This window comes from Peromyscus eremicus, chromosome 8a, assembly GCF_949786415.1.
Source record: "Peromyscus eremicus chromosome 8a, PerEre_H2_v1, whole genome shotgun sequence".
In the NCBI taxonomy this organism is placed as follows: domain Eukaryota; kingdom Metazoa; phylum Chordata; class Mammalia; order Rodentia; family Cricetidae; genus Peromyscus; species Peromyscus eremicus.
Genome location: NC_081423.1, coordinates 36,647,450 through 36,670,869, shown reverse-complemented (window position 1 = coordinate 36,670,869; position 23,420 = coordinate 36,647,450). Strand labels below are relative to the sequence as shown.

Here is a 23,420-nt window from a genome sequence, read left to right as displayed (position 1 = left end):
ACACAGTGAAACCTTATCTCAAAAAAAGAGAAGAAAATATACATTGTACTTAATTCTAAGAAATTAAGTTGGAGGAGGTCATTAAATCAGAGGCTGTAAAGCACAGGCTGCAGAGCAGAAACATCTGTTTGAGTCCAGCACATCTGGTACTTGACATTAGATAGATTAACTTCACAGAGAAGTCTGCTCAGTGGTAAACAGAGTGAGATGACCCACTCCACACACACTAAGAATCAAATGAAGTCATTTACAAACTCTGGTCTTATGGTAAGAAACAAATCTAGACAAAATAGGGACATAAACCAGGGGATGGCTGGGGGAGGAAGATGACAGAGGTCAGGAACACTTTCTAGGAGAGGTGAGCTTACACTGAGACTCAAAATGTACAACAAAGATCCAGAAGGGAGGCAAGGAGAAGAACAGAGCCTTCTGGGAACTGAAGCCACCAGGATGGAAGAAACAGAGATGGGTGGAAAAGGAAGATGGATTGACAGAGAGCCAGAGAAACTGGCAGGTCCCTAATCACACAAGCTCATGGAAACCATGACCTAAGGCAAAGTAAAGCCAGAGTGCCTCTTTTGGAGCTGCAACTTCCAGATCACTGTGGCTCCAGGTGCCAATAACTGGAGCAATCGAGAAAGCTATGGAGACATCAGCTAAGAGCTGAAGGCCAGGACAACAGCGAGTGAACCTGAATGTGAATGAGGGGTTCTGGGTAATGATGACTGGCTACAATGCATTTATTTGGCTCTGGTGGGGACAGCCCCACTGAGGAGGCTCTGTGCGCACAACACCACGGTTCCATCAGAGCTGTCAATACTTTGCTGTGGATTTTGCTGTGAACCTAAAACTGCTCTAAAAATAAAGTCTATTATTATTTCTTGACATATGGTCTCATGTTTCCCGGCTAATCTTGAACTCCTGGTTTAGGTGATCCTCCTATATTGACCTTCCAAGCAGCTGGTATAGGCATGCATCACTGAACCTAGCTAATACTATTTTAAAACAGTTAAAGATTAATACCTGACTCTGAGAATCCAAAACATTATACCTAAATTACATTTCAGCAATGGAGAATGAACTGCACTAAGTGTTATATAATTCCTAAGTATTATGTTTTCCAACTTGTTCTACTGTTATTACAATTTTCAGAGTTGGCACAAGACAAGAGAAAATAGGGTTGGAGAGATGGCTCAGTGGTTAAGAGCAATGGTTCTTCCACAAGTCCTGAGTTCAGTTCCTGGCAACCACAAGGTGGCTCGCAACCATCTACAATGAGATCTGGTGCCCTCATCTGGTGGGTAGGGATACATGCAGACAGAACACTGTATTCATAATAAATAAATAAATCTTTTTTTAAAAAAAAAAGACAACAGAAAATAGGTACAAATTCTTGAAAGTCAAACACCATTCTTCATTGTACTTATTTTAAAAATACATAATTCTGTTAACTTATCATTAAAGCAGTAACACTTTTGATTCCAACCTAGATGGAGTAACAAGGACTAAATTAACCAACCATCCTGGCTAGAACCAAAAGTAGAAAAAAATGAAAGCAATAGTTTCCAAAACAATTCGTTAAAAAAAAAAAATCTAATCCAGGTGTGGCGGCATATACTTTGAGTCCAGCCCTCAGGAGGCAGAGGCAGATGGATCTCTGTGAGTTCAAGCTCAGACTAGTCTATAGAGTGAATTCTTGGAGAGCCAGAGCTACATGGAAAGACCCTGTCTCAAAAAACAAATGAAATCCTAGTCTCCATGTTCCTGCCCTTAACTGAAGCCCTGAGGAAACTTCTTTATGTTGAAAGCCAGGAACTGGCCAGGCCTTGGTGGGCTTACAGTGAGAGGCTTATGCTACCTTTCAGCCTACAGCAGAAACAGGCAAATGCTTGTTGAATAAGGTCAAATACAGAGCTTAGGAAAGACCAACAAATCCAAGTCCCAAAACAAGAGAAGGCCACAAACAGAGGTCAGCAGACTTCCTGTGAGAACTCCAAAATGAGACTAGAGTAGCTGAAGTTTGGAAGAGGCAGTGTCCTGGGAGAGAGAGGCAGAGAGAGCTCTGGACATTGGCAGAGGGTCTCAAGTACCAGCTGAGTACCCACCAGAACACAAGTAAGAGGAAGGAAGCTACCTAATGATGGCAGGGAGGGGGTGGGGGAGAGAGAGAAGTAAGTGGAAAGATTAGAAAGAAGAATGGTCAGTGTGCACACTAGTTAAGAACAGACAGACTGGAAAGCCCCACAAGTCACAGGATGTTTAGTACAATGCACAAAAGAATCTTACCTCAATAGTGGGGAAGGAGGGAGCACTGTTCTGCTCTTTACTAGCCAATCCATGATGCCAGAAGTAGGGAGGCAGGAACAGGAGGATTCAAGATCATTCTGGGCTACATGGTGAGTCTGAGGCCAACTTGGGCTATATCGCAAGTTTGAGGCCAACCTAGGCTACATGTGACCCTGACTCCAAACCAAGAACAAGAAAGAAAGGAAGAAAAAGGGAAGGAGAGTGGTGAGTGAGGGAAAAAGAAGAGAGAATGAGACCACATCTCCCTAAAAGGATCAAATTGGTTTTCAAATAACTGCTCTGAGAAAATGTTTATAGGAACTAAAAAAGACCAAGAATTAAGGTAAAATTCACAATGTCTAGCATCCAACCAGAAACTGCCACGTCTACAAAAAAGCAAAATGATATGGCCTATTAAAGAAATCAGTAGGGGCTGGAGAGATGGTTCAGTGGCTAAGGGCACCGGCTGTTCTTCCAGAGGAGAGTTCCTGAGTTCAATTCCCAGCAACCACATGGTGGCTCACGACCATCTACAGTGGGATGATGCCCTCTTCTGGCATAAAGTTGTACATGCAGATAGAGCACTCACATACATAAAATAAATAAATAAATCTTTAAAAAAGAATATTTTAGATAAAAAAAGAAATCAGTCAACTAAAACTAAGTCAAACTGAGAGTTGCCAGAATTAGTGTCCAAGCACATCAACAGGGCTGGAGACACGGATGTGGGACATGAAGACCCCAGGCATCTAGACACAGACCACAGTGTGGGGGATGGGAACTGTAGTGAGAGTGCCAAGGGCAAACAAGGTATCACAGAGATCAGGCAGCCGTAGCACAGTTTCGAGCGCTCCTATATATCTCTGGAGTTTCCAAAAGGAATGAGGACAAGAACTAAAAATATTTGAAGAAAGAACAGCAGAAAACTTCCCCACAATGGATGAAGTCTATAATCTACAAATCCAAAAAGTTTAACACTACAAACACAACGGACACAAGAAAGACCCTACAAAGCACATTACAATCAAATAAAATGAAACCAACGATAAAGCAAGAAGTCTTCTGGGCAACTGAGAGAAGGACATAGTTGGGATGACGTGGGGCAGACTCGCTGCAGCTCCTCATCAGAACTCCACTTTCAGGACACTGAGAAGGTTCTGCAGGCAGAGAGGCACTTGTCATGCTAACCTGGCTACCTGAGCTTGAACCCTGGAACTACTGTGAAGGTAAAAGAAGAGAATCAACTCCACAGGTGTCCTCTGGCCTCCACACAAACCCTGTGGCATGTATACACCCTTTCCCCCCCAATTTCTCTCTCTCTCTCTCTCTCTCTCTCTCTCTCTCTCTCTCTCTTTCTCTCTCACACACACACACACACACACACACACACACACACAGATACACACATGTACACTTTTTAGAAAAGAAATGTAGTGGGCTGGAGAGATGGCCCAGTGGTTAAGGGCACTGACTGCTCTTTCAGAGGTCCTGAGTTCAATTCCCAGCAACCAGGTGGTGGCTCACAACCATCGGTAATGGTATCTGGTGCTCTCTTCTGGTGGGTAGGCATACATGCAGGCAGAACACTGTATACATAATAAATAAACTATTAAAAAAAGAAAAAGAAAAATGTACTTTCAATATCAAAACACAAATGGATTAAAAGGATGCAGAAAGGACACACCATGCTAACACCAATCCAAAAAAAAAAAAACCAGAGTGTTTATATCAATACCAGACAGAGCCAGTTCCAGAGCAAAGAGTAAGGGGGATGATTTCACAGGGTTGAGGACATAGGTTAGTGGTAGAGCACTTGCCTAGCATGCATGAACCCCTGGGCGGGCGGGGGGACGGGACGACACACCCCAAAACAGAAAGAATAATTTCTCAATAAAAAGGGTCATCAAGATGGCAGTAAATCCTAAGCATTCATGCATCTTCTCACAGAGCTCCAAAGTATAAGAAAAAGAAAAGTAGGAAGCCTAGCATGGTGGTTCACATGTTTAATCCCAGCACTGAGTTCAAGGACAGCCAACAGTTCCTAGTGAAACCCTGCTTGACAACAACAACAAAAAAAAAGGCAAATCAGAAAATATACTCAGATATTATTTCTCAATGATTGACAGACCAAAGAGAAGAAGAGCTGAATAATACTCACAAACCAGCTGACTAGTAAATGTTAAAAGAGCAACCCTGCCTCAACAGCAGAACACACAGCCTTTTCAAGTATACACAAAGCATTTAATAAGAAAACAGGTCTCAATAAACCTAGTAAGATTCAAATCACACAAAGTGTGTTCTCTAGTTAAAATAAAATTAGTGTATAATCAACAGAAAACCCTCTGGAAAACCATAAAATATCTCAACTAAACATAAATAACACATATAAATAAAGTATCAAGGAATCAAGGAGCTGGGAGATGGATGGGTCAGTTGGTAAAGTGCTTGCTTGCCACACAGGTAGAAGGACCTGAGTTCAATCGCAACATAGAAAATTTGGATTCTAACACTGTGGAGGATACTGGGGCTCACTAGTAGCCTACCCAGGTCTCTATCTCAAAAACAAGGGAGATCCCTCCTGAGGTACAAAACTCAAGGTTGACCTATGTATGGCCTTTGCATACATGTGGGTAATACATGCATGCATGCTGGCACAAACATGAAGAGGCAAACACATAAATATGTGCACAAAGTAGAATAGAAAGTACACACAAAGTAGAATAGAAAGCATTCTGAAATAGATATAAGTGAAAACATGGTCTGCATGTCAAAGTCTTTTAGATGACACTAAAGCAGTTATATGGGGGATGGGCATATTACTAAATTCCTATATTAGAAGGATAACATGATCCCTTAGTTCCCACCTTAGGAAAACAGAGGCTGGGTATAGTGGCTCACGTCTTTAAGCCCAGCACTCAGGAGGCAGAGGCAGAGGCAGAAGAACTTCTGAGTTCCAGGCCAGGCTGGTCTACAGAGTAAGTTCTAGGACAGCCAAGGCTACATAGAGAGATCCTGTTTTGAACAAACGATCTAAAGTCAGAGAAAAGAAGCAATTAAGATCAGAACAGAAGGGGCTAGAGAGATGGCTCAATGGTTAAGAGCACTGCTTGCTCTTCCAAAGGTCCTGAGTTCAATTCCCAGCAACCACATGGTGGCTCACAACCATCTGTAATGAGATCTGGTGCCCTCTTCTGGCCTGCAGGGATATGTGCACTGTATACATAATAAATAAATAATTAAAAAAAAAAAAAGGCAATGAGCTATGTTTATTTAAAAAAAAAAAGATCAGAACAGGAATTAGTAAGACAGAAAACATGAAACAACACAGAAAAAGTGAAAACTACCCCAAGTACAACTCTCTAGTCAACTAGTCAGGAAAAAGAAGACACAAATCACCACGTGGGGACCAGAAAGGTTAGCACCACATTCTAACACTCAGAGCCACAAACACAGAGAAACAACTTCCTGATTAAAATGACAACTGCAATGACAAATTCCATAAAAGACAAATTAGCAAAACTCATTCAAGAGAATAAGGGAGAACTGGAGTGGCCAGGGGCCCACTCACCCAACTGCATCTGAAGTGGTCAGTGTGGTCAGAACCCACTCACCCAACCGCATCTGAAGTAGTCAGGGTGGTCGGGACCCACTCCCATAACTTCGTCTGAAGAGTTTACCAGCCTTCCTACAGCACTGATGAGTGCTTTCCAATATCTAAAGGAACAATACTAATTCTCCTAGAAGTCTGCAAAAGGAATATCTGTAACTTCTTATATAGGTCCCTGACCACCCAGGCTTCAGATGCAGCTGGGTGAGTGGGTCCCAGAATTCATACTGTGCAGCTTACAACCACCTATAACTCCAGCTCCAAAGGATCCCACACCTTCTGGCCTCCACCAGCACACATACACACCCACCCACACACATATACAATTAAAAAATAAATCTTTTAAGAAAACTAGGATTATTCTGATACTCAAACTAGAAAAAAACATTTCCAGAAAATGTATTTTTAATACTTGATGAACACAGGTACAAAAATTTCAAATAAAAACTTAGTAAATCAAATCTAACAGTATTTGAAAAGAACAATACTTCATGACTAAGTGACAATGCTGGCTTCACTGATAAAACCTAACAGCAAACTGAGAAAGAAAAACAAAACTGCATTTGAAAAAATGCAACATACATTCTTTTTTTTTTTTTTTTTGGTTTTTTTTGAGACAGGGTTTCTCTGTGTAGCTTTGTGCCTTTCCTGGAACTCACTTCGTAGCCCAGGCTAGCCTTGAACTCACAGAGATCCGCCTGGCTCTGCCTCCCGAGTGCTGGGATTAAAGGCGTGCGCCACCACCGCCCGGCTGCAACATACATTCTTAAAGACACAAAGCAAAACAAACCTGTCAGCAAACTGAACTAGAAGAAAGGTGTGTCCTCAATCTGACTGAGAACATCTGTGAGAAATCCACAGCTAAGACAAGGCTCACCAGAGAAGAATGAGTACATTTCCCCTAAGATCAGAAGACAACAGTGTCCACTTTCTCCAACTGTGCTCAACATTGCCTGGAGTTTCTGGCCAGGGTATCAGGCAACAAAATGAAATTAAAGACAAAAGATTGGAAAGAAAAGTAAAAACTGTCTTTACTAGCAGACAATATAATTATGCATGTAGAAAAATCCTAGAGAATTTTTTTTAAAGTATAAGGGTCTGAATTTGATCTCCACCCCCAGCCCTAAGGACAGACACTAAAAATCAACTAGAATTACTAAATTTAGCAAGGTTGCATTCTGAAATATATAAATATATATAATATATAAAACATAAATATATAAAATCAACTGCAAGTCATGAGACAGCACTTTGTGCCATTAGGCCAATGCTACCAAAATGACAGTAACAGATGCTGGCAAAGACTTGGAGAAACTGGAATGCTCATATTGCTGGTAGAACATGAAATGGTGATGTCACTGTGAAATACCATTTGGCAGTTCTTCAAAAGGCCAAAGAAAGTTACCCCATGACTCAGCAACTCTACTCCTAGGTGTGTTATGTTCAGAGAAGTTAAAAACTTATACAAGAATATGCATAACAACATTATTCCTAACAGCTAGAAAGCAGAAACAACCCAAATGTTCAACTGATGAAATACACAAACAAAATGCATCTGTACAGTGGAATATTATTTGGTATAAAATGAATGAATACTGATACATTCTACGATAAGAATTAACCTAGGGGCTGGAGAGATGGCTCAGAGGTTAAGAGCACTAGCTGCTCTTCCAGAGGTCCTGAGTTCAATTCCCAGCAACCACACGGTGGCTCACAACCATCTGTAATGAGATCTGGTGCCCTCTTCTGGCCTGCAGGGATACATGCAGAGAGAACACTGTATACATAATAAATAAATAAATCTTTAAAAAAAAAAAAAAGAATTAACCTAGAAAACACTGTGCTAATGAAAGAAGTCAGATAAAAGACTGCTTGGTATGTGAGTCCCTTCCCATGAAATGCCAGGGCAGGACTCCAACAGAGCAGTGGTCCTGAGAGGACTCAAGTGGCTGAAACTGAGATGCAGACTCCTTCCTGGGCTGACGGAACACAGTCTAAGAACACTGTGATCCACTGAAAGCCTATGAATCCTATACTGTAAAATGATGAGTGGATTTATGTCACTTGAATTTTATCTTAATAAGAAAAAAATGCTTAAAAATCAAATGCTTTTCTGTATATACACAGATATATATGTGTATATATATATATATATATACACATATATATATACACATATATATACACACACACACATATGTGTATTTTGTTGCTGTTGTGTTTTGGGTTTTTGTTTGTTTGTTTTTTTCTGAGACCGGGTTTCTTTTCCTAGCTTTGGAGTCTATCCTGGAACTTGCTCTGTAGATCAGGCTGGCCTCAAACTCAAAGATCCGCCAGCCTCTGCCTCCTGAGTGCTGGGATTAAAGGCACACACCACCACCATCAAACAATGCTGGAGTAACTGGGTATCTATATATGTATCTGTATGATTGCTTACCATTTGACAATCCAATTTCTAGGCATCTATCCAAGACAAACTTTACATCTTTACAAAAACATACAGCAGCATTATCTATCTTAGCAAAAAGACTGGACTTTCATCAAAAAGACTGGTAAATGGACAGAGTGTGTTATATACATACAATGAAACGCAATTCAGAGAGGTAGAGGCTGGAGAATCAGGAAGGAGTTCAAGGCTAGCCTCAACTATTAACAAATTCAAGGTCAACCTGGGCTATATGAGACCCTGTCTCAATAAAATTAAAAAAAAAAACACAATTCAGTAATTAAAAAAAAAAAATCACAGCTGGGCGGTGGTGGCACAAGCCTTTAATCCCAGCCAGGCAGATCCCTGTAAGGCCAGCCTGGCCTACAAAGTGAGATCCAGACAGGCACCAAAACTACACAGAGAAACCCTGTCTTGGGGGGGGGCACACGGACACAGACGGGAGTGGTGGGGGACAGGACATAAAATAGGTAGCATCTGGAGAGATGGCTTGGCTCAGAGGTTAAAAGCCCTTGCTGTTCTTTCAGAGGACCTAAGTGCAATTCCTAGAACCCACATGGTAGTTCATACATCTGATGCCTTCTTATGGCCTCTGAGGGCACAAGGCATGCACATGGTATACATACATACAAGCAAATACTCACTCATACACATAAAATAAAAAAAAAAAATCTGTTTTCTCATTAAGTCACAAAGTCCTGATAATATGCAAAGACAGGTAAACTTCAAAAACATTACACAAGGAGAAAGGAAAGAACATTTAAAAAGAAAGCATTTTAGCCGGGTGGTGGTGGAGCACGGCTTTAATCCCAGCATTCGGGAGGAAGAGGCAGGCCGACTTCTGAGGTCGAGGCCAGCCTGAGCGCTGTTCCACAGAGAAAGCCTCTCTGGACCAGGCTGTATTCTCGGCACCCACCCACACAGTGCTGACACAGTGCTGACACAGTGGTCACAACCACTTTAACTCCAGGCCCAGGACGGACTGCCCTCTTCTGACCTCCATGAGCACTGCACACACACAGTACAAGCACAGACCTACATGTAGGCAAAATACTCACACACACAAAATAAAATGTTTAAAAATAAAAAGATGGCATTTTATGATGTCATTTAAATGAAATTTCAAAGACAGCAGATCAAAGGATGCAGGGGGGAGGTTGCAGGGTGGAAAGGAATGCTTGAGGATGACATTAGGGTTCTAAAACAGGACTGTGGTAAGGCCTCACAGCTGTATATGTTAGCCATAACTTACCAAGCTGTAGTTGCAATAGGTAAGCTACTTATCTTTCTGGGCATTGCTTTTACAATAATAAAGTTGTTCTGTTTTTGTTTTTGTTTTTTTAAGCAAGCTGGATATTCACTCACCATTGTAGCCTTCCAGAACGGAATCAATAATAGGTCTTGCAGTTAAGTTATATACATCAAGTTGTTTACTTTCTGGTCCAAAAACAGTATCAAAAGTAAACGTCTTTGGAGGTTCGTTGGAAGAATCAGTCTTATGGACGGTGATCGTTCCCCTCATCTCGTCGACGCTGACAGCCTGTCTATAGCACATTGACTTCTCTCTCTCATTGAGGGGCCGGCACCTAACAACAACCTTCACATTATCGCAGCTTTCTGGTTTCTCAGATTTATTGATCTGGTGGAGAAAACGTTTACAAAGAATGAAAAGAACATTCATTTTGCCCTAAATTTATAATTGAAATAGGCTACTTTTCCACCTCAGCACCCTGAATGTGCTAAGACCTCACAAGACTTTGTTAAATGCAATTAAAGATCTATACATAACAGGAAGGGTGCAAAGAGGAAATTTCTTTTGCAATACAAAAGAGAAGAGAGAAAACTCTAGTTTACATCTGTAGTAAATGCTTCAGATGCAGAAAATGAACTAGTATGCATGACATTTGCTCAACAGTCCCCAACATCCTCTGAATTTCCTGCCTGCAAAAAAAGCACATGTGAACATGGTTGGCAAGTTTTATCAAGAATGGAAGCGGTCAAGCTAGGCGCTATGGCACATACTTTTGATCCCAAGAGGCACAGGCAGGAGGACCTCTGAGTTTAAGACCAGCCTATAAAATACAGTGAGACCCTGTCTCAAAACAAACCAACAAAGTATGATGTCCTTTGCTTTCCCATGGCATCTAGTTTCATTTTCTAGAATGCATTTGTAAAAATTTTTTTAGCATATGAAACACTCAAACATGACTTACCTTCTCTACAGAAAACAACAGTAATTTAAAAACAGAGAAGGCCAATGACATACAGGGAAAAAATGTCTTATGAACAAACACTTGTATAAAGTTTTGATTTTCAAAATTTTACATGACTAAGAAATTAAGTCAATGGTTGGGGATTTAGCTCAGTGGTAGAGCGCTTGCCTAGCAAGCACAAGGCCCTGGGTTCGGTCCTTAGCTCCGGAAAAAAAAAAAAAGAAGAAACTAAGTCAAAACAATCCTATTACTATCAATATGCTGCTCTCCAGCTCAGCCTCATCGGCCTAAGCTAAGTCACATGACCTGGGCCCTGCATTACAATCTCCTAACTACGCTCCTGCATCTAATTGAACTGCCCTTCAATCTGTCCTCGTACATGATGGTGTAAACACAAATCAAATCAGGATACTCTCCAATGTAAAACTTTCCCACAGATGACAAGCCCAAAATAAAAAATGTTAGTATGGGAAGGTCTCTAGGTTTCACAAAATACTCTGCCTCCTCTCAGCCACAACACCCTGGGTTTCAGGACCTTTTCCTGGAGTCCTTCAGCCTAGAACATTCCTCCCGTCCTTCTTAGATAATATCTACTTTTCCTTCAGTTTTCAGCTCCACAGACACTTCCTTTGGGAACACTTCTCTGACTAGGTCAAGTGCTTTTTTTTTTTTTTTTTTAAACAGACTCTGAAAGCACATCCTGCTTTTCACAGATACAGTTTTACTCTTGTTTGATCCCTGATTGATGTCTGTCATTCTATCGTCACCTGAGTTCCAAACAAGTAGTCAAGGGGCTGAATTCAGCCCATAAAATTCTTTTATTCGGCTCAAAGTATTTTTGTTTTGTTCTGATACAAGGTCTCATGAAGCACAGGGTGGACTGGAACTCACTATGAAGTCAAGAATAGCCTTGAATTCTTTTTTGGGGGGGCGGGGTGTTTTTTTGTTTTGTTTTGAGACAGGAGTTTCTCTGTGTAATAGCTCTGGCAATCCTAGAACTCCTTCTGTAGCCCAGGCTGGCCTGGAACTCACAGAGATCCGCCTGCCTCTGCCTTGTGAGTGCTGGGATTAAAGGCGTGCGCCACCACCACCACCACCACCAGGCTGCAATTTAAGTCTTTTGAAAACAAAAGTAGATCTGTTACCAGTAGGCCAGCACTCCTTTATGGCAACAGTTTTCAATTCACCAGAGCCTACTTCTATCATATGCCACTCACCCACTTCCTTCATCAAGACTCTTTTCCCTGTTAGTGTGTATGGTTTTGACCTCTGCCTCAAAAGGCAAGCTTCTCTTTCTCCAAAGTCAAAAAACTCAGCAAGTGGGCCTGGAGAGATGGCTCAGTGGTTAAGAGCCCTTGCTACTCTTGCAGAGGACCTGGGCTGGGTTTCCAACACCACACAGCAGCTCACCACTGCTTATACTCCAGTCCCGAATCCCCCGACCTCTTCTGCCTTCCCCTGGCACATGGTGCACATACATGCATGCAGGCAGACACTCATACATATAACATAAAATTAGACTTAAAAAACGCCTGGCAAGTTTTGCTCAACCAACCCTACCACCTACATGGTTAGCATATATACGGCTGGTGCCCAGTATTTATTGAGTGAATACCGTGAAAGCAATAAATAAAAACAAACATAGAGCATTTTGTGCTGAATGTCAAACCCTGTCCTTCAAGTGTCTGATGAAAACCACAAGAAGTTTGTGTGGGAAATAAGAGTCCAGACAATTTGAATAGCTGTCGGAAGCCTCGTAACCAATAAACAGGCTTCCATGGCTCAAGCCTTCTCCAATGAGACTTACAACCACCCCCTTATTATGGCACGATAACAATCCGTGAAATTTTAGAAGGTAACCAAATCGCCGCCGCGTAGTCACACAAAGACACCTACGGGTTACATTCTGCACCATAAGCTAAGGCGCCCGAGAGGAATGACAGCTTACTCCCGAGGGAGTCGGGGACCGAGAGTGGACTCTGGGGTCGCGGGCATCCGCACGACCCTCGCGGCCGCGCGCAGCCACCAAGCCCCCGCTGCCGCGCGACGCTTTTCTGTCAGGCAGCGCGGGCCCCGCGGGATGCAGCGCGCAGTGGGGCGACAGGGCGGGTCCCGGGTGTGTCCCACCCCCACCCCCGCCCCATGCTCGCAGGACCCCCAAGCCTGGCCACCCCGCCGCCCTTCCCCGCCCAGGCCTCGCGGCCCCGCCGCCCTGCCCCGCCCGCCCGCCGCGCGCTTCTATGGCAACGGCCGCGCCCCCGAGCAGGGCCGCCCCGATGAGTCGGAGCCCCAGCGGCCGAGCGGCCGTCCTCACCGGCATGGTGGCCGCGTGCCGGGCTCCGCCAACGTCCCCGCTCGGGATGCAGCCCAACAACAGCGGGTTTGCGGGCGAGGCTGGCCGCGGGAGACCGAGACACCTGGGTGCTCTAGAGACTGCGGCTCACTCAGCGACGGAGGGCAGTGCGCAGGCGCACTCTGAGCTCGCCCCGCCCAATCTCGGCTGCCCTTGGCTTCTTGAAGTACGCATGCGCAAGGCCTTTCCGCGTCCATCTCCACGGACGCGGGACTGGGGCGGCGCCTGCGCGGCTGTGCGGTTCCTCTGCGCTGGAAGGGTGGTTCACGTTGAGGCCCCGGGACACCTGGCCGGCTCAGATTGTGAGGGGCTTCCGGCGCTGGCACTATCCCAAATATTAAAAATAACAGTGGGTAATAGCGCATCAGATTCTAATTGATTCATCCTTATTTCATGAGGAATATCAGAGGTTGGGTTCTGTTTATCTCTGCTGTGTGCACCAGCAGTTTGAGACTCTGAATAAAAAGTTGTGATACGTGGCCTTTGTCTGCTTGTGTGTACATACACGTGTGCGTTTGTGCACACCTCCACCGTTAAATTGATTGTCTAGCACTCCATTAGACAGGTGAAGGCTTTGTGCAAGGTGCGGTGAATTGAACCTTAGGCCTCAGGCAGGCTGGGCAACGGCCCTCCTACTGAGCTATTCTGTTTCAAACTGAGCTTTTTGAAGACAGAGGTTTATTTCTGGCCTGAGGTATCTGAATGAAAAAATAATAATAAGGAGGACACGACCAGACTAGGTTGGCCATGTGAGGAGAGAGAGAGAGAGGAGAGATGAGAGAGGAACTGCTGACCAAGAGGGGTAGCCTGGGCCAAGAGACTGGGATAGCCAAAATGGCAGGATTATATAGGGAAGGGCAGCTGGGGGAAGGGCAGCCCACCCCCTGAGCTGGAGAAGTTTTGATATGTTAAATAGGCACCTCAGCCATTGTCCAGGGTTTGAGAACTAACAATATCCAACTATGAGAATGGCTCAAAGCCGAAGCTCCTTCTAAATAGCCACTTGCTCAACAGAACTGGTTTGGATTTTTCTGTTACGGGAGAGTTGGTTTTGGTTTTGGTTTGATACAGGGTCTCACTGTGTAGACCATGCTGACCTTGAACTCACAGAGAGATCCTTGACTCCTACAAAACATGAAAGGCATCTCCATCATGCCTGGAAGTTACAGGAGAGTGTAAGTTGCAAATAATTATAAAACATGTTTTGTGTTAACATTCAAAGTGTTCATCTTGGGGTTGGAGAGATGGCTCAGCAGTTAAGAGTACATACTGTTCTTGCGGAGGACTGAAGTTAGGGTCCCAGCACCCAGGTCAGGCATCAGAACTCCAGTTCTATGGAATCCTACACCCTCTTCTGGTCTCTGTGGGCACTGTACTCACATGCATATACTCACTCACAGGCACACACATACACTTAATTTAAAAATTAAAAAAAAATAGCCGGATAGTGGTGGCATACGCCTTTAATCTCAGCACTCCGAGGAAGAGGCAAAGCAGATCTCTGAGCTCAAGGTCAGCCTGGTCTACAGATCAAGTTCCAGGACAGGCAGGGCTACACAGAGAAACCTTGTCTCAAAAATAAATAAATAAAAATAATAAATCTTTAAACAATGTTCCTCAATACATCACACAATTGGCTATCAACATCAGTAAAATGTTCTGTATTTCTCAATGGTGCTGAGTAGGACAGGCCCATTTCTTATGATAATGTAGACCCCGTTGCACAACTGTTGATAATACATGATAATGCCTTATCATTTCTTTACAGTTTTATATTTTTTTTTTTTTTTTTTTTAAAAATCATGTTTCTTCTTTTTTTTTTTTAAGATTTATTTATTTATTATGTATACAGTGTTCTGTCTGCACATATCCCTACAGGCCAGAAGAGGGCACCAGATCTCACCATAGATGGTTGTGAGCCACCATGTGGTTGCTGGGAATTGAACTCAGGACCTCTGGAAGAACAGCCAGTGCTCTTAACCGCTGAGCCATCTCTCCAGCCCCCCAGTTTTATATTATTTACGTGAGTGTGTGCTCCAATACTCATATGCCATGACTCATATGTGTGGAGGTCAGAGAACAACTTCAAGAGTTAGTCTCTTCTTCCACAACGTGGATCTCACCGATGGAACTAAAACTAGGCTTAGTAGCAAGCACCAGCAATCGTGCTGGCCCTAAAGTTTTTAAAAGATGTCTTTATTCTTTGTTTTGTTTTTTGAGACAGGGTTTCTCTGTGTAACAGTCCTGGCTGTCCTGGAACCCACTTTGTAGACCAGGCTGGCCTTGAACTCACTGAGATCCACCTACCTCCGCCTCCCGAGTGCTGGGACATGCTCCACCACCGCCCAGCAAAAGATGTCTTTATTCTAAACTAATCCAGTTTCCTAGCTATGCTTATTTTACCTTGTATAATCCCGCATTCAAATGCATGTTATATTACATCATACTACACTAAGATATATAGGCCACTGTAAGTATCTTGAAGCTAGAGACTTTGGATTTTTTTTCCTTTGTGTTACATCTCTGAAATGCTATCAAAGTGTTTGCTGAAAGAACAAAATTAATCTATTTTGAGTGCATTGCTTTGCATTCAAATACCTTCTACAAATGTAAAGGTTTTAGTTGTGTAAAATCAAATCATTAATACTATACAAAAGTAAAAATAAAAGAAAATGGCTATTGTACATTGTGTCCCACATGGTGACCTTTCATAATGACCTTGCTTGTTAATTTGTTTATTTCATGTACCACCAGCAGAAAGGGGGATCCTTAGGAGCTTGCCCAGATTCTCACCTGTCTTTCCAGAGCCTAGCACAGAACCTGGCCCCAAAGAACTAATTATCCACCCCTTCCAGCCCAGCATCAGTCCGCTTGGATGTGTAACAGATATTTTATCAGGTCAAAGTTTAAATCCCGTTCCCCAGACCAGTTTGCCTCCCTTACTCTAGGCTGTCCCTGTCACATACACACAAAAAACCTCCAACTTAGACTCACTGCATCTCAACAAATAGCAGAATTCCAACGAACGATCACTCTGCTCAAACCCTTTTTCCCACCCCATATCCAATCCTTCAACACAGCCTGTTAGGATCTGCCTTAAAGTAAAACCAGAATTTGATTTCTACCTCTGCCACCACCACCATCACTATGGGCTCTCATGTGTATTGCTACACTCAGAACCTGTTTCTATAACATCCTTGAGGGATAACAGGCGTGGCTTTGTTGAGAGAGTCCTTGCCTAACATGCTTGCATCCCTGGGTTCCATTCTCAGCCCTCATAAACCTGGTACACACAGGTGGAGGCAGGAGAATCAAAAACCCAAAGTCATCCTCAGCTACATGGTGAGTCTGAGACAGCCTGAGAGCCATGAGACAAAGGACAGGTGTGGTAATCCCAGCAGGCAGGAGGCAGAGACAGGTAGATATCTGTGAGTTCAAGGACAGGCTGGTCTATATAGTGAGTCCCAGGCCAGAATTACACAGTAAGACCCTATCTCAAACAAAAACAAAAATCGAGGAGGCAGAGAGCAGGAGAAAAAGTGAAGCAGAAGAGAAACTCAAGCACCCACAGATCTGGGCCTGGGAGCACCCTGGATCCAGTCTCCCATGGAGATGGAGAAAGGACTGTATCTCCAGCACAGCACCGACAGGGATGGTGTTGAAACATGAATCAGATCTCTTTTTCTGCTCCAAACCCTCCTTTAACTTTCCATCTCTCAGAGTAAAAGCCACAGCCATCCCTCTGCCTCTCCAAGTCTTCCTCTTCTTCCATCTGAGCCTGCCCAGTAGGCCTCCTCACTTCATCCAACATCCCAGATACAATTTCATCCTAGCAGGAAAGGGTTATGTGCTTGTCAGTAGGAACTAATGAACATAACTATAAGGAATTTTAGCTGGCCATGATGGCTCACACATGCAACCCCAGTATTCAGGAGACTGAAGCAGGAGGATCATCTGTGAGTTCAAGTTCAAGAATGATCCTGGGCTCCAGAATGAGTGCCAGGACAGCCAGGGCTAGAGGGTGAGACTCCACCTCAAGCAAACCAACGGAAATTTACTTAATGCACTGAGCTGGTTTTTCCTTGTAATTATGAAAGTAGTCTTTTTTTTCAGCATTTATTTTATGTGTATGAGTGTTTTTCCTGTGTGTATGTATGTACAAAATGTGTATGTCTGGTGCCCTTGGAGGTCAGAAGAGGGCATCAAATCCCCTAGGACTGGAATTACACACAGTTGTCAGCTACCATGTAGGTGCTGGAAACAAAACCCAGTGCCCTGGAAGAACAGCCAGTGCTCTTAACCTCTAAGCCATCTCTCCAACCCTTACTTTCTTTTAAAAATCATTTGATGTGGGTGGACATAATAAGTTAGAACTCAGAGACACTTACCACCAAGTCTGACAATCTGAGTTTGATCCCTGGGACTCACACAGTGGAAGGAGAGAACTGACCCCCAAAAGTTGTCCTCTGACCTCCATATGCACATAGTGGCCCATACTAACACTCACAAGCACACATAGACACATACATGAATAAATGAGGGAATATAATAAAAATACATTTTTCTTAGTTGTTTGTTGGTGTTGGTGTTGTTTTTGTTTTTTGTTTTTTTGTTTTTTGTTTTGAGACACAGTCTCATTATGTACCTCTGGCTGTCTTGGAACTCACTATGTAGATCAGGCTGTACAAGAACTCACAGAGATTCACCTGCCTTTGCCTCCCAAGTGTTGAGATGAAAAGTGTGTGCCTATCTCTGGCTCTAAAAATACATTTTAAAAAATTATCTGGGATCTGGGCAAAGTGGTGCAAGGTTTTAAACCCATCTCTGGGGAGGTAGAGGCAGGCATATTTCTATGAGTTTGAGGCCAGCCTGGTCTACATAGTGAGTTCCAGGACAGCCAGGGCTATGTAGAGAGACTCAGTCTTTAAAATAAAAAAATCATTTGATTCATACATTAACCTTTTGAAATAGGTAGTAATTGTTGTCCTTATTTTATAAATAAAACTCTTTCAAGGTCATGTACACTGATAATAAAGTCTAGATATAAACCCAGGCAGGCCAGCAAGCTCTTCTCCTAGATGTCTGCCTGACTCAGAAAACATCTTCTCAATGAGCACTAACATCATTCTAATTAAAATTTCCCCAGACCCAGCTCTGCATATCTCCTCTCCCTACTTTATATATCCCTATAGTTATCTGATAGTCAATATATATGCTATATACATACCAACTTTTAAAGTTACATTCATTTATTTATTTTGGTGGGAGCAGGGAGGCCAGAGCAGCACAGTGTACACGTGGAGGTCAGAGGACCACTTGGGGAGGTCAGTTCTCTTCTTCTACCACATAGAGTCTGGAGATCCAACTCAGGTCATCATGCAAAGCAGCATGGCCTTTACACACTGAGCAATCTTGCTGATCCTACATACAAACTTTATTAAGATGTTATTAATACTCTACACCATATAATTCATCAATTTAAATTGCACAGTTCATTGGGTTTTGCTAACATGAGTGGAAGTGCATGACTATAACCACAACTTACAATACTTCTTCACCCTAAAAAGACATTCTATGCTTTTTACAGGAGTCATTCATTCCCTGATTCCTTCATGGCCTATGTTCTCCCAATACCCTGAGTCCTAGACAATCATTTTCTTCTCTACGTCTTTACCTATTATGGATAGTTCATACAAATGGGATTACATCATATGTGGCTTTTTGTGAATGAATTCTTCCACCTTTTTAGCATGATTGATGTTATAAACTTTGCTTGCCTATAGGTATGTATGTGCACCATGTGAGTGCCTGGTGCTCATAGAGGCCAGAAGAGGGAAACAAAACAAAACAAAACAATCCAAAGCATTGCCAACTCCAAGCTGAGAATGTAGTTCAGTTGGGAGAAAGCTTGCCTAGCATGCATGAGGCCCTGGGTTCATCCACAATACCCTCTCTGGGTGAATGTCCCTAATCCCAATACTTAGGAAACAGAGGAAATTCAAAAGTTCAAGGTCATATTGGGCAAGCCTGAAATACACAAGATACTGTTTCAAAAACATAAACATTACCAGCTCCCTATAAGTTCCTTGTATCCCTTTCCATCACTATTCAACATCCCATGGCTACTGTGGTGGTTTGAATAAGAATGGCCCCCATAGGTGCATAGATTTGAATACTTGGTTACCAGGGAATCTCACTATTAGGAGGTGTGGCCTTGTTGGAATAGGTGTGGCTTTGTTAAAGGAAGTGTGTCACTGGGGGGGGGGGGGGCTTTGAGGTTTCAAACGCTCAAGCCAGCCCCAATGTCTCTCTCTCTTCCTGCTGCATGTTGATCTGGATGTAGAACTCTCAGCTACTTCTCCAGCACCATGTCTGCCTGTGTGTCACTATGCTTCCTAGCATGATGTTAATGGACTAAGCCTCTGAAACTGTAAGGCAGCTCCAATTAAATGTTTTCCTTTATTAGAGTTGCCATGGTCGTGGTGTCTCTTCACAGCAATAGAACATTGACTAAGACAGATAGTATGCAAATGGATAAATGTAGAAATGACTGAACTACTCTTAGAGGGAGGGATTATCACTTTTTCTTTGAGACAGGGTCTTGTGTAGCCCAGGCTGCCCTCAGGTCCACTATGTAGCTGAGGATGACCTTGAACTTGTGATCCTCCTGCCTCCACCTCCCAAGTGCTTGGATTTCAGGCATGCACTACCACACTGGGTTTATTTGGTGCTGGGAATCAAATCCAGGGTGTGGTGTATTGTAGGCAAGCACTCTACCAACTGAGCTATATCCACAGCTGAGATTATCACCATTTTGGGTAAGTGGGAACCAGATCCTGAGATCAAGGCCCAGTAGCAGTGCAGACTGTAGGTCAGGAGCCATCTCAAGACTGAGGAGCACTTTCGTGATGCTCCTCTGGCTGGTCTCATGTCCCCAGATCAGTACGGTGAGGTAAGATGCAGGTTGTATGGTCAGGCACACCAGATATGCCATGAAGACAGCAATTCTGTCTGGGGCACAGGCCTGTTATAGGGAAGAGGTATGAAGCAGGGGTATAAGGGAGGAGGAGGGGGAGTCTCTCACTCACTAGTGGGTTCAGACTCTTACAGTCCTAGGTGCCCACCACCCAGTGTCACAGTGAGGGTTAGGATGCAGCCGCCCAGGAGTGGCAGGTGAAGCCACCAAGGCCTCTCCTTCCTCGTAAGTGCCCCAATGGTGGGGTCACAACATGCGGCTGTGAAAAGCCAGGTTAAGTCACAACCTGGATGTAGGCTCCATCATGCTGGTGCCTAGGGTGAGAGGTGTTAGCCATTGCCAAGTCCTGCATTGTATTTGCTCTCCTGGCACCTTTAGTCTGAGGCCCCCTGGTGGCCTTTTGAGTTCCACAAGCCTAGGCCAGGCTCCAGCAGCCGGTGCCCTATCCTGCATCTCCAGTGGCTCCCTCTGTAGTGACCAAGGCTTGCCCTCCTGATGTGCATCCTGTGTGGAGACGCAACACGCACCTGTGGCTTGGTAACAACCCATCACCTCTTCTACAGTACCTGGGACCCTGTGCTCCAGGGAGTCGTTTACCTCACCTAGCTAGCAGATGCTTCTTCCTTAGAAGAGGCCACCATTGAGAGGTGCTTAATTCCATCAGGGTTTAAGGGTCTCATAGCCCCCTTTGCTCACCTTAATCAGGAGGCCCCCTGACACTGTTGGACCAAGAGTCCCCCAAACCTCTGCACCAGCCTGCTCCATTCTTTTCCTAACAAGTCGAGATGGAGATATGCCACACCTTGCAGGAAATCCTTTCCAGGCTCCTAAAGCTAAGAATGCCTTCCATTTTTCAGAGAGAGATGCTTAAAATATATATTTAAATTTCCTAACTATTTTTAATTATGTGCATGTGTGTCTGCATGTGAATTTACGCATGTAAGTGCAGGTGCCTGTGAAGGCCAGAAATGTTGGAGCTCCTGAGAGGTAGAGTTAATAGGCAGCACTGAGCAGCCCCATGTGGGCACTGGCAACCAAACCCTGGTCCTCTGCAAGAGCAATGTGCACTCTTCACCTCTGAACCATCTCTCCAGCCCTTCCTTGCAGGCCACACTCAACCTGGCTCTTCCGGCTATCTTCCTACAGTCACGTGGTTTCAGTAGGCCAGAGAGGCCTCTGAGGGATGGTGACAGTTGCTAGGACAAGCGACTTCAAGTCTACTCCCAGAAACTTGGCCTGGTTGTGCCCATGAACTCGGGCCTTAGTGACTCTGAACCCCTTCTGTGAGAGGAGCAGGAGGCCCAAACGCTGGAGGGAGAGCAGAAGCTCCCAGTGCTCTGCACGTTTGCTCCACCATCAGAGCTTCACTGTGGATCCCTTCAGGAGACCGTTTCCCAGTCAGCGTCCCTCTGACCTCTGCCCTCTGCCCTCTTCCACTTGGAGGATGGGGACACTACTGCCATTTCTCCGGTGCCTTCCTTGGCCGATCTCAGTCTCCAAGGAAGTAGGAAAATATGGCTTGTGTGTCCAGTTCCAAACCTTCAATACAAATGTTTATTATAATATCATTTGTGAGCTTCAGAGATGGCTCGGTGGTTAAGAGCACGTTCTTGCAGAGGACCTGGGTTTCTTTCCCAGCACCTACATAGTGGCTCACAACCATCTGTAACTCCAGTGACAGGGGATCTGTGGTCCTCCTCTGGCTTCCTGGGGCACCTGCACTCCTATACACAAACCTCCATAAACACACACACACACACACACACACACACACACACACACACACACACAATTTTTAAAATCTTTTTTAAAAGATATACTTTGTGCCCTCTAAAATTTGTTTTTGTCCAACAACTAAACCTCAAGTGAATGACCTTTAAAATAAGTACTCTTGGGGGGAGGTATAGTAATATTTTGTTTCTCTAAAAATGTAAGACTGTCATTAATGCCCTTGGCATTTACAAAGGCCTCTGAAGATAAAGCGTAGTTGTTGGTGTTTGCTTTTGTTTTGATTTTGATTTTGACTTCCTGAGACAGATCTTATGTAGCCAGGCTAGACTCAGATTCACTAAGTAGCTAAAGATGACTTTGAACTCCTGTCTCCACCTTCGAAGTGCTGGGATTATGTGTGCGCACCACCGTACCTGACAGAGACATACTTTCTCAGAACTGAACCATCTTCAATAAAGGCTGAAGGAAGGGGGTGGGGCTATGGAAAGGGCTTGCTGTGGATTCCCAGTAGGTACTGGTGTTGTGAAAGAAAGCTGGTGTGATGGGGCACACTTATAATCCCAGCTGTGGGGAGGTGGAGTGGACACAGATAAATCCCTAGGGATTGCGCGCCAGCTGGCTTCAGTTACTTGGCAAGTTCCAGGCCAAGAAGAGATGAGAGACCCTGTCTCAAAAGAAAAGTGGTTGAGGCCTGAAGAATGACATGCAAGGATATCCTCTGGCCTCCACATGCTTGTGTACACACATGTGTACATACAACACACACACACACCCCAAAGGGAAAATAAGGTTGAAGTAAGATATGAAGCTGCAAGGCTGTGATGGTCATGGGCAGTTGTTCAGAGTGTCTGTCCAGGAAGCTGGAAGGCATCTTTTTTCTTTCTCCAAGTAGTCATGCTGGGATTGGGAGGAGGAGTGAGCAACACCCACAGCTCCTGGGAAACTTGGGGTGAGCTCTTGCCCTGAACTCAGATGGCCCAGCCTTGGGCGCACCTCTGAGTCTGAGCTGGCAGGCAGTGGGGGCTTGAGACCTTTGGCAAAGGGAGTCCATGTGATGTACATTAGAGTCACCACTTCCTAGTGACTTGCCAGACAGACAAGATGTGGTCGTGTTTTTCTTCCAGAGGTATTTTCAGTGGCAGGCCACTAGAAGACCAATCTACTCAGTTTGTGGATGCCCCAGTCCCCATGGATAAGAAACAAAAGCTACTGTGACGTGATACTGGGCTTTGGCCTCTTTTATTTTCTTTTTACAGTCAACTCCACGTGTAAAAGACTTCATAAAGCATTGTGGTTCTGGCTGTACCCCGGGTGAGCTGCGGAGAAAAGGGCTGGCTATTCTGGACAGACTTCACTGGGACCTCCACACGGGAACATTGCTGGGCTTCTTGGTTATAATAAGCAGGGGTTTACAGAGTCTCCCTGAGACTCATCTGTGCCTTTGGAACAGCTGTTTACAACACAGAACAGGCAAGGCACAGGCGGGCAACACGTTCTTGCACATGCACCACGGCGAGGTGACCCACAAAGGCTCACGACATACGGAAGAGTGAAAAAAATGTTATCTTTATATCCCACACCATTCCACCAGGCTCTCATGTCTAAAGGACACAGAATTCACTCGACAAAGACATTTGGACAGCACTGTTAGGATCAGTTTCTCTCTTAAATACACACTGCAAAAATATTTAACTTTCCGTTCTATGAATATTATATATAAATATCTGTCTGCCTTTGCTATACTTTACACACATTCACTTAGCTGTCTTTATTCACTGACACAACAATCCTTATTGAGGCGTTAGACC

At 44.1% G+C, this 23,420-nt stretch overlaps 1 protein-coding gene across 3 annotated transcripts in view; it reads right to left on the bottom strand.

Moving 5' to 3' along the window:
- Nucleotides 1-13,037, bottom strand: part of Kif3a (kinesin family member 3A) — a 35,713-nt gene extending 22,676 nt beyond the window's left edge. For 2 of the 3 annotated variants that reach the window (XM_059270546.1, XM_059270547.1), the window contains exons 1-2: nucleotides 12,867-13,037; nucleotides 9,705-9,978 (exon numbers count right to left, since the gene is read on the bottom strand). In XM_059270546.1, the coding sequence (XP_059126529.1) occupies nucleotides 9,705-9,978; nucleotides 12,867-12,872 (280 nt within the window). In that variant the 5' untranslated portion in view covers nucleotides 12,873-13,037. Of the gene's footprint in view, nucleotides 1-9,704; nucleotides 9,979-12,448; nucleotides 12,573-12,866 lie in introns of those variants that run through there. The other variant, XM_059270549.1, reaches the window with a different exon arrangement.
- Nucleotides 13,038-23,420: the final 10,383 nt, after the last annotated feature.